At 47.7% G+C, this 15,195-nt stretch overlaps 1 protein-coding gene across 1 annotated transcript in view; it reads left to right on the top strand.

Annotated features, from left to right (window-relative positions):
• RAB22A (RAB22A, member RAS oncogene family) overlaps positions 1 to 15,195 on the top strand; it is a 42,529-nt gene that overhangs the window by 24,812 nt on the left and 2,522 nt on the right. The window contains exons 4-6 of the mRNA XM_006141874.2: positions 10,271 to 10,342; positions 10,426 to 10,532; positions 11,108 to 11,217. Of these exons, the coding sequence (XP_006141936.1) occupies positions 10,271 to 10,342; positions 10,426 to 10,532; positions 11,108 to 11,217 (289 nt within the window). The remainder of the gene's footprint in view (positions 1 to 10,270; positions 10,343 to 10,425; positions 10,533 to 11,107; positions 11,218 to 15,195) is intronic.

The raw sequence follows: 15,195 nt of genomic DNA, 5'->3' as shown, positions 1-15,195 counted from the left end.
GTTTTTGCTATAGGGTGTGTGCTCTCACCAGAGAGACAGAGAAAGATAGACAGAAAGCGAGAAATCACACACACACACACACACACACCGGGAGGATAGCCACGCCGCAATCCCTTCTCCTTCATTCTCTCGGGATCTTGGGCACGCACGCACACACGCCCAGCATGAGTTTAAGCCACTGGATCCAGGACTCAAACTGTGGTCGACTATATGGAAGTCCAGCGAAATAGCCATTACGCTAACTGCTGGTCCTACGTCATCGCAGTCTTATCTAAGACACATAGATACTGTGGGTGGTATGAAATCTGACAGAGATCATCACACACAAGTGGGGGAGAACAAAGCAAGCCATTACTGCTGTCCGAGACAGGTAAACTGTACATTTGTACAGATGTGATGTCCGAATTTGCTCCATGTGGCTTCTTCTGTTTTAAGCTGTGTGTTCTGCTTCTGTCCAGTTACTTGCCTGCTGTGTATCTATTTACAGTCTTCTCTTCCCTACTCTTCCTCTGCTGGCATTGGGCATCTACAGTGCAGTGCTAGAGCCTCTGCCAGCCTTCGCTCCCCATCCGTTGGAAATGTTGCCCATGTAGAGTCCTAAAGATATCTGTAGATGCAACCTTCAGACCTGTCCTGTAGCCACAACCTTGTGTGGCTCTTATACTAGTAGCATGTGTCCCCTTCTCCTAAACCTCAAGTTTCAGCTACTCCCTCACGTATATTTGATGATAGAGCAAAACCCACTTTGTAACGAATTATGCTCTAGTTTAGATTCTCATATACCCTGAATCAGATCAGAGCCTGTCCTGATGTACACAGTGATGTATTCCAACCCTTCCTCTAGAGCACAAGAAAAGAATAACACAGGGTGTATGCCACTCCTACTCTGCTAGTAAGATAGCAAGAGTCTGTGAGGTGTAGAATAGGCCAGGTAGCCTGCCTGCCTCTTGTTTTCCCTCCTTGAACTAGTCCTGCAACTGGAACAGTAGCTCTGAGATGTGATCCTTCCTCCCCACTAGCTGAAGCACCTTCGCTGGGCCCACAGCTGCACAGGAAGTGCTCACAGGACCGGGTCAGGGGATAGGGCACTGACCAAGAGACCCTACACTGGGGACACAGGTGAGGAGCCCTTCTAGCCAGCCCTGGCTGCAGCCCGTTGTTGCTTGGCACAGTGGTTAAGGGTAGCTAACTGTAAATGCTGGAAAGGCTGGAGGACTGTGTGAGACTCATCCAGGACCCCGATCTAGCTCAGCTCCTGCTCGTTTGCCCTGGGAAAGGCCTATAAGGCCCTAAATGTGCCACCCGCAGCTGGACTCTCCATTTCCACCTCCTCCTACCAATCTGTCTTGGAGCACCAGACTCTGTGTGGTTCTCCAACACCACGTACCATTTCATACCTGCATTCCCTCCTCCCACCCTTTGCCTAGAAAACTCTTGAGCCTTCAGACCACACCCCATGGACCAGCTAGTGGTATGGTGGTTAAGGCGGCTGAATTCCACAAGGCTGTCTGCATTGTTTGAAAAGTACGTTGGGTGCATGTGTATGCATTCATGCCCAGAACCTCGAGAGGAGGACAGGAGAATGGAGGAGAAAGGATTGCAGTATGGTCATACCCCCTGAGGAGTGTTCTCTCTCTCTCTCTCTCTCTCTCTCTCTGGCCAGTGCATGGCATATTGGGGGTGTCGGGGAACGGCCTCTGATGTCACCTGAAGGCATGTGCTCCCGGCCGTCTCTCTGTCTCTGATGCGTAGACACATTGCACGCACCCACGCTGCTCACCCTGAATCTGGAGGTCATTGTGGTGGAGTCCTTCCTGCCTCATTCCCCAGCCTTCACATGCTCCATCCATGTGTCCTGTCAGATCCACTTTCTCACTGTATCTCAAACACAGTCACTTCTCCATCTCTGCTCCCAGTACCCTGCTGTCAGTCACCTTTAACCCTCAACTGAGTATTTCTCTAACCTCTTAACTTGTGTAACTTGTGTCCCTGGTTCTCTCTACCCAGCCCCAATCTGTCACTTCTCCCAGAACTGAGAGGGATGTTCTAAAAACGTAAATCAGGCCCTACTAGCTTCCTGCTAACACCCGTCAGAGACTGCCCACTGCTCTTCTCAGCACAGCCGGGCTCTGAGCTGAGGCCTGGGAGACCCGGGAGGCCTGGCTCCGCCTGTTCCCCTGAGTGCACTCCAAGGCATCCTCCCTCGTCAGCACTGAGGACCAGCTCTCTGGCCTCCATTCAGGCCCTGGAGCCCCCCTCACCATCAGACCTGGTATATACTGTTTCTTCTCACTAGAGCTCTCCCCTCCACTTGGAGTGTGGCAGGTTGGCTCCTTCCAGTCCTTTTAGTCTCAGGTTAAAGGTCATAGTTCTGGAATGTTCTTTACCCCCACACTTACGCAGGACCCCAGTTTGTACTCATCACTGCCCTTGTGTGTTTTCCTCAGAATACTCATTACGAGTCTACATACCTTTATGGGCGGTGTCTCCCACTGGCCTCTAGACTTCAGGAGCTGGGACCACAGTGTCTGGTCTGCTCCTTCATTCCCAGTGCCTGTCACCACGCCTGATCGAGAGGTGGTGTTGGGATGTTGGTTGGATCAATCCATAAATGAACTGCTTGGGGGGTCCTTTATGTCCTGAGCAGTCTTTGATTGCCCTCATTGTAGAATGTCACCTTTTCTTGGTCTTCGGCCTTCTGTTAGACTGTGCGCTCTTAGGGCAGGGACTGCTTTTGTGTCCCTGCTCTCAGCCCCGGACACACAATGTTGGTACCAGGGGCTTCACGTCTGCTGGTCGCCAGCCCGCCTCAGGCACAGGTAAGAATAGGTCCTCTGCCTGCTGAGCCTTGCAGGGAGCTCATGGCAAGCCGTGAACTCCTGGTGTTCTTGTGTCTGCTACTTTGTTTTCTGTAGTTCTGAGATTCATAATAGAACCAAAAGTTGTCATAAAATGAAAACCTTCTTGATGAGTCAAATGTTCGAACACCTTCCCCATTTGACTCTTAACTTCTGTTGCCATACTTAGTTTTGACAGATAGTTCATCTTTTTGATGGTCCAGTTACAGTTGATTGCACAGTGATTCCATGAAGTGAGTGAGAGTGATTCGGGAGCGCTTCACAGATGCCACATCAAGCCTCTGACAGGTAGGGGTCTTGTTAATGAATGAGAGTGATTTGGGAGCACTTCACAAATGCCACATGAAGCCTCTGACAGGTAGGGGTCTTGTTAATGAAAAATCCTGATCAGGATGAAGACTTAAATGTTCTGAAGACAGTGCCTTGTGTGTCAGAGTATTAAGAGGGGACTAGAGACAATTGATGGAACTCTCAAATATTTTTGTAGAAATTAATGTCTTTTGTAATAGGACAGTAAAAGCCCAACACAAAATGGAGGATATTATACAGTGCTAGCGTGTAGTTTTACCAGAAGGATTACAGCCAAATTTCAATCAACTTTGATTCAGTGTTTATCCAGAAAATTATCTCCTAACTTCAATAAGAAACCTAAGTTTCTGCAAATACCAGGTAAAATGAAACTTGCTTTCATGATTTTAAATTCATTTTCTCAAAATAGAGCTTCTGTGGGTCCTTTTTGCTCCTATGTTTGTTATCTTGAATGAGTTCGTATTAAGTCACCTTTCCCACAATTGCCCTTTGCTGACAAAGACTCCTGCAGTAGTATGAGACAGACACGGCCCTGTCAGCACGTAAGTGAGCACCGTCCGCACTCAAATGTCTTGAATGCACCGGAAATGGCGCAAGGACTGTCCATTACTTGCTGTCTGTCCGTGATGAGGTAAGAGAAGGGAAAACTGCTTCGCCAGAGTCTGATAGACGCCGCATCCAGTCTGTGGGGTTTTTACATCCCTGCGTGTCCGCGTGGTCCTACGAGGCGTGAACACCGGGAAGGCACAGGCTCACTTCCTGTCACATAGTCATGTAAGGAATCGTCCACATACTTAACATCAGGATCAAGGGCAGTGGCTTAGCTGTAATTGAGAGCCCAGGCTCAGCGGGCTGGCCCATGGCCAAACCCAACATGCCACCTGTTTCTGTAAATGAAGTTCTATTGAACAACCACACATTTCTATTGTCCACATCTGCTTTCACTCTGCAGTAGTGGAACTGAGTACTTGTGACAGAGATCCTATGATTCTCAGAACTGAAGATACTCACTACCTGACCCTTCCCGGGAGAAGCCTGCCATCCCCGATAGAGCCAGACTCAGCACAGGCGCCCACACCTTTGGAGCCTCTTGATAGCGCTCAGTGCCAGCGACAGCAGGATAGCTTATACCAGACTAACCCTCCCACAGAGAGCAATCATGTGAACTCCGGGTGGAACACATGAAGGCCCTGCAGAGGAGCCACATGTGGTCAGGGATTGAGAGGCAGTTCTACTGGGCAAAGTCGCACTTTACAGCTTTTCCTAGTAGGAGCTCCTTGGTCCTCGTGGCACAGAGCAGCCAGAGCTCCAGCAAACAGCCTATCTTTTTAGCTTGTGGTATTTGAGGACAGAGTTTGGAGCTACTAGAGCAACAAAAAGATGGAAAGACAAATCCCAGAAATGAGCATCCGGCAAGATAGGAAGCTCCAGAATCTGTGTATAAATCCTCTCTAAGTCTCGGTCTACCGTTCCGCTAGTGAAGTTTTTAATCTTAGACATTATAGCTTTTCATTTTAATATTTCCATTGTATTTTTTATTTCCATTGTTTTGTGAATGAAATTTTCCGTTTGAAGTTATTAACTTCTAGTTAAATGTTTGACCTCCAAATTGTGAATGCTCAAAGGAGAAGATAGAAAACCACCAGAAACCAACAGCCGGAAAATGATAAGACTGAGCAGATTCCAGCCACTGCTCCTCGCAGTAGAACTAGAGTTTGGCTTTGGCTCCGGTCCTGGGGCTGGGGGATCAGTGAACAGTGGCATTCCATCGGGCCGTGCCTGAGCAACAGAGACTCATGCTCTAGCACTAAGGGAGGATCCAAAGAGACCCACCCTGACAGCACATCACCAATCTCAGGTTGTTTAACCAGCATGGATCTCTCTTCAGAGAAGGTAACAAACAGAATCTGCAGCATATCATCTTCACTGTTCAGTATGCACACCGAATTAATATACACAAGCAGAAATAAGACCCACTGAATGAGCTGTTAGTGAACTTTGCAGGCTCCGAATTGAAAGCATATGTTTTAAATGTGTTCAAAGAATTAAAGAGCAGTAGTCTTACATACTTAACTATAGCTGGGAAATCTCATTCACAGAAGAATAGGAATTAATAATAAAATGAAAATGTTAAAAGTAAAAGCTATAATATTTAAGATTTTAAAATTCACTGGATGGGAACCAGCAGTTAGAATAATGGCTACGTCGCTGGACTCCCATGTAGTCGACTGTGGTTCGCGTCCTGGACCCAGTGACTTAAAACTCATGCCGGGCGCGTGTGCGTGCCCAGGATCCCGAGAGGAGAACGGAGGAGAAGGGATTGTGGCGTGGCCATCTCCCCTGGGGGGTGATTTCTCGCTCTCTGTCTCTCTGTTTCTCTCTGTCTGTCTGGCGAGCGGAGCACACGCACCCTATAGCAAAAAACCTCTCCAAAAAAAAATTCACTGGATGAGTGAGAGGACAAATTACGAATAATAGAGGGGAAAAGTAGGAAACTTGAACCAGCTCAGGACCATAGGGACAAAGTCAAAAAAGCCAACGTATGTGTAATTGGAGACCAGAAGAAACAGAGAGAGATGAGGACATTAAAAAAGATAGATCAAGAAATAATGGCGAGGGGCCAGCCCCATGGCATGGTGGTTAAAGCAGGTGGATCCCACATGGAACTCTGAGTCCCAGTCCCAGCAACTTGGGAAATATGCCAGGCACATGTACTTATGTAACCAAAATCCCGAAAGGAAAGATGAGAAGAGATTGCAGCGTGACCATCCCCCCATTGTGAGGGTGCTTTCTCCCTTTCCCCCACTTTCTCTCTCTCTCATGGAGTGTTCTTAAGGAAAAAAAGCTGCTCAGGTTAATAAATAGGGCCCAAGATAAGCTTTCCAAGGAAGTAAGAAACCCAGAACTAGTAGAAGGGCCCAAGATAAAGCTCCAGAGATAGATAAGCTTTTGCAACAAGGGAAACACATTTCTACCCTGTCTGGAGCCACCTACAACTAACCTTCTGCATCCTAATAAACAGCCATCCCCCTCAGCCCCCATCCAAGCTTGCCATTTTCATTACCTCCCCTATAATTAAGGCTGAGTTCTAATAAACCTAATTCTCACATTTCTGCCTCTGGTAAATTCTTTTACCAGCTGCTCACTGGCCCCACTGCACTTCTGTGTTCTTGCTCTCGCTCGCTCACTCGCTCGCTCACTCGCTCGCTCACTCACTTGCTCTCCCTTCCTCTCTGATAAGCACATGCCCCCTCTACCAAAATTTAAAAAATGAATAAAAAAGAATGACTGAAAAGGTCCCAAATTGGTGAAGCATCAGTTCTCACAAATCTAGGAAATTTAGCAAATCTACAAATATACAGAAAACCACACTTAGGTACATTATAATCTGCTAAGGAACAAAGACAGAGAATCTTGAAAGTCAGCACAGATCAAGCACACACATATATATAAAGGAACAACCATATGAATGATGGCTGACTTCTCACAGAAACAATGGAGACCGGAAACCAGTGAGACAGTTGTGACAGTTGTTTAGTTTAAGATTCTTCCATAGGGCTCACAGGAGACAGAGGGAAATAATCAGAGGGAAAATGAAAAATCACCTCGGGGGGGTGGGGTGGGGGCGGGGGATAGCCACCCACAGTCCCTTCTCCTCTGTTTGCCCCACTGAGATTTTGGGCGCGCACACACACATGCTAGGCATGATCCTCAAGTCACTGGATCTGGGACTCGAGCCGCAGTCAGCCATGTGAGAGTCTAGTACTATAACTATCTGCTGGCCCAACAGTATTCTTAAAGTGCTAGGCTGGCCCTGTAGTCTAGATCCCACATGGCTGACCACAGTTCAGGTCCTGGCTATGCTTGAGAAACACACCAGGTGCATGTACATGCATACCCGAAGTCCCAGCAGGATGGGGAGATACAGGATTGTGGCATGACCACACCCTGCTGGGGTGCTTCTCTCTCCCTATCTCTGTCTCTCTGGCAAGCACACATACCCTCTGACTATTAAAAAATAAAAATGAAGCTCTAAAAGCAAAAAAAAATTCAATCTGCCTAAATCGTCTTTCAAATACAATGTCAAAATGACCTTTTGAGAACAAAAACAGAAAACTCATCAGCAGCAGTCCCAGAAAGTTTCTCAGGCTAAAGAGAAAGTTCACCAGATGGCAGTTCAGATGCTTGGAAACAAATAATCACGAAGAGTGGTAAATATGAAAATCTTGTTTTCTTCCGAACTTGTTTAGAACACAACTGACTAATTTAACATTTTTAACTTGGGGGCTAGAAAACAGCGCAGCAGTAAGGCAAGGTGCCCTGTGAGCCTAACCCCAGGGAGGGTTTCCACTTGGCGCCCGAAGGCCTCCCTGGGCACACTGGGCACATCTGCGTCCATGATCCAGGGCTGACCGCCACAGTGGGCGTGGCATCAGAGTGTTCGTAAGGGTGTGACCTCTGGCGCTCTCATGGAGGAAGTAAAGTTTGGTTTCTTTTTAAAATGACCACATTGGATTGTACAATTTATAGTATATGTACATTTAAAAATATTTGCCATAGCACAAAGGACGGTACAGTAAAAGCAATTAGACTCTTGTAAAGTTCTGATATTTTACACAAAGTGGTGCATTTTAAACTGTAGGCTGAGGGTGGGGATAGTAATTGGCGTGGTGGTTAAGGTGCTGGACTCTCCTCCGTGGCTGATCGTGTTTCAAGTCCCAGACCTGACAGCTAGCTTGATTTCTCACTCCCTCCCCCCAGCCATCTGTCTCTTTCTGGTCAAATTAAGAAATAATAATAATTCTTAAAAAAAAAAAGAAAAGAAAACTCTAGATTGTGTGAATATATATATTGCACTTAGCAAGAACTGTTACCTAGAAAGTAATACAAAAAGTAAAGCAAAAAGGCAGTTGGGGCCATGGTGATGATGTGGTAGTTAGGGCCACTGGAAACCACGTAGCCAGTTGCACAGTTCAATTCCAGGAGCCAGCGGCTATAAACACACACCAGGCACATGTACATGTGTGCTCAGAAACCCCGAGAGGAGAGTGACTACAGTAGAGTCATCCTCCCTGGGCACCGTTCTCTCTCTCTCTCTCTGTCTCTGTCTCTCTCCAGCGAGCATATGTGCCCTATAGCAAACTGGAAATAAATTAATAAAAAGCCAATAGAGAACTTAATCTATAAAATTGAATGCTAAAACATAGTTCAGAAGAAGAAAGGAGGAACAGAGGAATTCGAACAGAAATAGCAGATATGAAAGCAGCAAAATGATGGACCTAACAAGACAGAGACAATCAAACTGTATGAAAAAGCAGGACTCAGATACATGGTGGCTGTCACGTGCCAGTCATCTAGATACAAAAACAGAAAGATTGAAGATGAAAGAATGCAAAAAGATATCATTTATAAGCAAAACAAAACAGTTGTGGTTACATTAATATCAGTAAAATATAGACTTGAAGACAAGGCTTATTGCTGAGGGTAAAGAGGGATGTGGTAGGAGCTATGTGGGAACTCGCCGTGCTGGGAGACGTGGCCATGTCTTGGTGGGTGGTATGTATTCACTTGTCAGTTTATCAGCTTGCACAGTTAAGAGCTTCGCTCTTCTCTACAAGAATCTTCATTTACAAATTTGAATAAAGGAGAAAAACACCACCTGAACAGGACATCTCCAACACAAAGACATCAGAAATGGAGGTCAGGGCCCCAGCGCTCGTTCTCGTGGGCTTTCCGTCTCGTGTTCTCTCGTGAGCTGTGGAAGTCCTTCCAACAGTTGGAGTCTTTTTCAGCTGTGTCCGTAGCACCCTTTCTGCAGTGCTTTCTTGCATACAATCTGTTTTCAGCGTCTCTCTCTAACTCAGTGTGTTGTTGGATTGGAAGGTAGGGCTTTCACCCCAAAGGCAGGGGCTTTTCTCACCAAGACAGGAAGTCTCGTGTGTGGCTCTCTGGGTCCGCAGTTAGCTTGACATCTCCCATCCTTTCCTGGCTTATGCTCGGTTCACCACTCTGCGGTGTGCTCAGGTCTGGTAAAGTGGTGTGCTCACCAGACGTGCTGTCCCTGGAACTCCAAGTTCTAGTGTCACTTTCTTTTGTGAAACTCGACTGGATTGAGTTGTCAGAGCCAGAGGTGTTAAGCTCACAGGTGTTAGAGCACAGGAGCCACGGTCCAGGTGTGGCTTGTGCCCCTGCAGTGGCATTTCAGTCCTGTGTTTGGGGGAACCACCAGAAACAGCAGATGCGTATAGCAGTGCCGCTTTGCAGATGGAAGTTAGGCGTCAGAGGTGGGCTGGAGGCAAAGACCTAGAGTCGTTGTAATTCTTGTCTTTAAACATCAGCGTCATGTTTGGTGGTCAGGCTTTTCACCCTGGGAAGGGAGGGTGCCCAGGAGCTGCAGCTGACTGGGGAAGGAGCTTCTCATTTTCCATCTCCCACTCATCAGGAGAAATGGCCCACTAAGTCCCTTGCTATTTAAATGGGCGTTCCTCTCCCTCTCCCCCTCTAGCTCCCTGTGGGGTGGAGGAGGAGGGGTGGAAGGAGCTGCACAATCAGTTCCCTTCATGCAAGCGAATGAGGCAGCACCAGCATTCGGGAATTGCCTCGTGCCAGGAGGTGGCAGGGAAGCGGGTCGCAAGCCCATCCCAGCAGCGGATGTAATGAAGTCGTTTCTGTAGGACAGCCAGCTCTTAGATTACAGGAGTTATCATTTGGACATCCCCATGGAGCCACTTCGGAGAGCTAATCACAGCGTTTTTATCTCCGTGATAGTTGAGAAGCCAAAGTTTAAAGGACTGTTGCACAAATGAATTTGAGAATTATCACATTGAATTCAATTAAAAAGACTTTTTAGCTGAAACAGTTGTTTATAGCACCATATTTAATTCTTATAAAACGGTATTCTAAACTATCTTCTGAGAAACGTTCCAGTGTTCCACTAAGAATTTTTGCCTCTGGTAATTACTGGCTCATTTGCTGTAAGGCACCAAGTTGTCATCTTTTGCTTAGGAGAAAGATTGCCTTCTATGCAAGGACAGTGTGCTTAAAGTCCAATAGAAAGCGTACTTAGCCAGTCTTCCCCATTTTGTTCTCTTTCCCCTCTGCAGTTCCGTGCCTTAGCACCAATGTACTACCGCGGGTCCGCTGCAGCCATCATCGTTTACGACATCACCAAAGAGGTAAGGTCGCACGTGGTTCCTGTACCACATCCGGAGACCTCTCGCCTGCCTGGTCTCCAGTCGCTCTCCCTTCTGTGTTACAGGAGACGTTTTCAACGCTGAAGAATTGGGTGAAAGAGCTTCGACAGCACGGCCCGCCCAACATCGTGGTCGCCATTGCGGGCAATAAGTGCGATCTCATCGACGTCAGGTAAGTTACAAGGGCAAGAAAAGAGAGCTGATTGCACATTCGTTTGCCTCGTGAGTAATACCCAGTATGAGAGTCTTGCTTTTATTTTATCACTGACGTTGAAAAATTCTTTTGTTGTGTGACCGGGTGCCGAAAGTCTCAAACTGAAGTTAGGGTAATTGTATCATGTGCATAGACAGGTGTGCAGTTGGCTCACACATTGGCTGCTTCGCACTCAGCATTGTCTGAGGTCAGGGCGGCCCCCGGGCTCCTGTGACATAGTCCAGTGACATGGAAACTCGAACATAGAAGTACGTTTTGGCAGTTTCTCTGGACCGTTCCCAGGACTCCCAAAGCAAGGGCTTTTGGGGGAAGGGGAGAGAACCCTGCCATTCCCTGGTCGTCATATAGCTGTGTTGCTGGCAGGTGCTGAGTTTAACCACAGAAGTGGTATAACAGACCACCACACATCAGGGCCCACAGCAGCCATTCGGGACGTCCGCTGTCATCATAAATCTGGTTGATTGCTGGGTAGGTGGGGGGAACATGAAGATCTTGATGGGTAGAATTTCTGATTTGCAATTGTTGCCTTCCAGAGAAGTCATGGAGAGAGATGCTAAGGACTACGCCGACTCCATTCATGCAATTTTTGTAGAGACCAGCGCAAAAAACGCGATAAACATAAATGAACTCTTTATAGAAATTAGTGAGTATCTCTGTGCCTGATGGGTTTCCTTTGTGCAGAGCAATTTAAAACAATTACCTTCTGGTCAGAATTCCTGCCTTACTTAGAGAGTTTCATCCCTGATGTTACCCGCAGTGAAATGTGATTCCAGACTAAGAGGCAGGACCAGCTTCCATACCACGTTGTGATTGCTGGAGAGGTGCTGCCTGATGACAGCAGGCCTGGTGACTAACCGAGCCGCTGAGCAGATAATGGGCAGGACATCGAGCTCATGGAAGCCGCTGTCTCTCCCACTCTCTGTATTTAAATGTGCTTCAATTAGTCATCCAAGGTCATCCAAGTGAACAAAATAAATAACGAGAAATGAAACGTAGGTGTAATTCCACTGTAAGGAAACCCTTGAAAATGAATACTAAGCCAGTGAAAGGTAAGACCGTTTTCCCCACCCTCCCCCTCCCCTTCCACAGTGTTATTGTGATGACACTAGATGAGAGCGAGGCTGCTGCATACCTCTGGGGTCCTCTACAGATTGTGTCTGCACTAATTCATTTCCTTCAGATTCATCAAAATATGTATTAGGGCCTGCTCCAGGCTCAGAGGAGATGGCCGTGACGAAGACAGACGCAGCCCTCACCCTCCCGGTGCACACATCCCACTGAGGGAGGCAGTGAGCACCATAAGCAGGAGCATTTCAGATAATAAGACGCAGTATGAGGAGGATGATTTAGGGTGAAGTGCGAGAGCGTCTGCAGGTGGTCGGGGATGGCCTCTCCTGGGGGACGTGGGCTGCAGTCAGAGGTGCAGCCTTGCAGCAGAGAGATTGTGATAACCAGCAGACGTGATGCCCCCCTGGTGGGTGCAGAGAGCTGGCAGGGCACACGGCTTGTCCGTTGAGGTCTGGAATGTGGGACTCTGGGCACCCATTGCTGCAGTGGTTTGGATCATTTTTTTTTTAATGTTTATTTTATTTTGATTTTGATGTTTTGGATTTTCTCAGCGAAACCAGAAATTGTAATGTAACACATTCCATTTTTTAAATGTAACCACCAAGCTAAATATCTTCAGAGATCTTTGCAGCCTAAGGAGCCCCCCTGCTGTGCAGTACCACTGGCAAACTGTTGGGGTGCTGTCTAGGCCAGCCTCTTTGTGTCCCTGTTAGTGTTGAAGGTCATGAAGTTTATTGCTGTCCCAGGTGTAAAAAGCAGGTACCTAGATGCTTTGTTGAAAGGTACCCAGTGGGGAATCTTCGTAGTTCAAGCTAAACTAACCAAGTGTGTGTTATCGTGGGTTCAGATTAATCACTTCTCTCTCTTTTTCTAATAATTATTTTATTTATCTTTATTTATTTATTTTATTTGACCAGAGAGGGACAGAGTGAAAGAGAGAGAGAAAGTAAGAAAGCAAGCCACCAGGTCCAGGGACTTGAACCGCGTGGTCTGCCATGTGGGAGTCCAGCACCCTTAACTACCACACCACCTGCCGGCCCTAATCACTTCTCTTTTGAAGTGTACTTTACTTAACCAGTACTGGAAGCAGGAAGGCAGGCCCACCTGCCTTGCACACTGGGCACTGCTGCTCAGCAGTCTGAGGCCACATGGGAGGCCTGGGTTCCATTTCTGGCCTACCAGAACAAGCCAGGCAGTTATGCTCCTGTGGTCCCAGCAACCTGGGAGGCTACTGCAGGGGTCCACAACACAGCAAGACACTGTCACGATCACCCCCCAAAAAGGGGAAGTAGTGAAGGTAGTAAACTCTGCCAACAGTAGAAATTCTTATATAAAAACTAGTATATATGAGTCAGTCCCATAGCTCAGCAGTTAAGGGAGCTGAATCCCACATGTACAACCGTGGTTCGAATCTGAGACCTGGCAGCATGGATTTGCAAGCATGTCCAAAATCCTGTCAGAAAGAAGGAATGGAGGCAGTGCCCTATTAAGACATGCTTTCTCTTTGTCTTTCTGCTTCTCTCTTGCACACATGCATGTACCTTCTGGCAACAACAACAAAAAACCTTTATTTTAAAAAGTGTATGTACTCACTTTAATTATGGAAATCAAAGAGCATATGCTCACAAAGATAAGAAAGATGGAGAGCAATGGAACCAGAGTTTACTGAGCCTTGCATGCTGGGGCCGTGTGTGAGCGTGGTGCCCAGCACAGGGAGTGCTGTGACAGAGTGTGGAGTTCAGCAAGTGCCCACGGCTGCCTATCCTCTTGTGCTGGCTCTTCACATGGGTTTTGCCCATTTCTGTTTTACATATATCTCATACTGTTCATTTTTTCGTGTGTATCTTTAACTCACTCTCTCTCGGTATTCGTTCGTGTCTGGCTGTTCTTGTGCGTACCATGTGTTGAGACCGTTGTGCCATTGCATATGGCTGTGAACACTACAGTCTGTGACCGGTGTGCATGCGCACGTGTGTGTGGCAGGGGCTGGTTTTGGGAGGGGAGCAGAGACAAGCCACAGGTGATTACCCATCTGCTGTTGATAGGCTTTTAGGTGGTCGTGTCCAGCTCCAGTTACAGATAGCACTGCGGGAACAGTCTAGCAGTATCTTTTGGTGAACATCTGTACACGTTTTTGTTTTGTGAATTTATACCCAGGAGAGGAAATGCCGGGTCACTGGGTTTGCATGTGTTCTGTACGCCTTTATTGCCAGTTCTCAGAGTGGCGGTGACACTGGTTGACACCCACACCGGTCAGTCTCTCGTTTCTGCTGGGCAGGCAGTGATCTGCATTTCTGTGACAGCTGGTGAAGCTGAGCCCCTCTCTGCATATCTACTGACGTCTGATACCTTCTCGGGAAGTGTCTCTTAATTCCCTCACCGTCTTTCCTACCGGTCGCCTGCCCCTCCTGAGGGCTTTGCTGTTCTTCGTTCCGGGTACGAGTGCCTCGTTGGCTCTGCGTCCTGCAGATATCTCCTGTTCTGTGGCTTGACTTCATTTTCAAATGAACTCCTTTGATGAGCTCAAGTTTCTGATCAATTTACCCTTATTTTTCTTTATTGTGAGCATAAAGGCTTTTGGTTACTGTTTAAGAAATCATTGCTGGATGGGACCAGCAGTTAGTGTAATGGCTATGTCGCTGGACTCCCACGTAGTCGATCGCGGTTCGAGTCCCGGACCCGGTGGCTTAAACTCACGCTGGGCGCGTGTGCGTGCGTGCCCAAGATCCCGAGAGGAGAAGGGATTGCGGTGTGGCCATCCCCCCTGGGGGGTGATTTCCTGCTTTCTATCTCTCTGTCTCTGTCTGTCTGGCGAGCGCACGCGCCCTATAGCAAAAACCTCTCCAAAAAAAAAAGAAATCATTGCTGGGCCAGCAATGGTTAGGGAGTCAGATCCCTCGTGGCCGGCTGCACCATTTCGTTCCCAGCCCTGGCAGCTTAAGAAGCACACAGGGTGCCTGTGCCGGGCCTGCCCGAGTCCTGGCACGGTGGAGAAGTGGAGAAGGGTTCGGAGTGACCACACCCTGCTGGAGATGCTTGCTCCCTCTTCTTCTCTCTGTCTTTGTCTCTCTGGCAAGTACACACACCCTTTGACAATTACATTAAATTAATTAAGTAAATCCCTGCCTAGTCCTATGTCATGAAGATGTTTTCTTCTACTTTCTTAAAAATATTTATTCCCAAAGATTGTGTGTCACATTTCACAGATGCCTCTGCACTCCGGCTGTCTCCGTACCCATTTACTGAGAAAGGCACCGTGACCTGAAGCTTTTACATAGATGTCCGATTCATTTGTAGCCATGTCTGTGGCATGGGAAGGTGGCTGTAGGACATACTGGGGACTGTGTAGTTGGTGCCTGAGTCTCGCTGCGTCCTCCCCACACAGATCTGCCATGCCCTCAAGGTAGTGGAGGCTCAGCACCTGGCCACGAGAGCAGGCTGATTTTCCCTCGGCCCTCCTGCTGCCTGAAGAGGCGGCCATCCATCGTTCCACATCTGCAGAACCCCTCTGTGCAGAGGAGTGGTGGAGGAAGGAAGCGGAGTCTCCCCTGGA

The sequence above is a fragment of the Tupaia chinensis genome, unplaced genomic scaffold (assembly GCF_000334495.1).
Source record: "Tupaia chinensis unplaced genomic scaffold, TupChi_1.0 Scaffold000066_1, whole genome shotgun sequence".
Lineage (NCBI taxonomy): Eukaryota > Metazoa > Chordata > Mammalia > Scandentia > Tupaiidae > Tupaia > Tupaia belangeri.
This window is presented reverse-complemented; position numbering and strand designations above follow the sequence as displayed.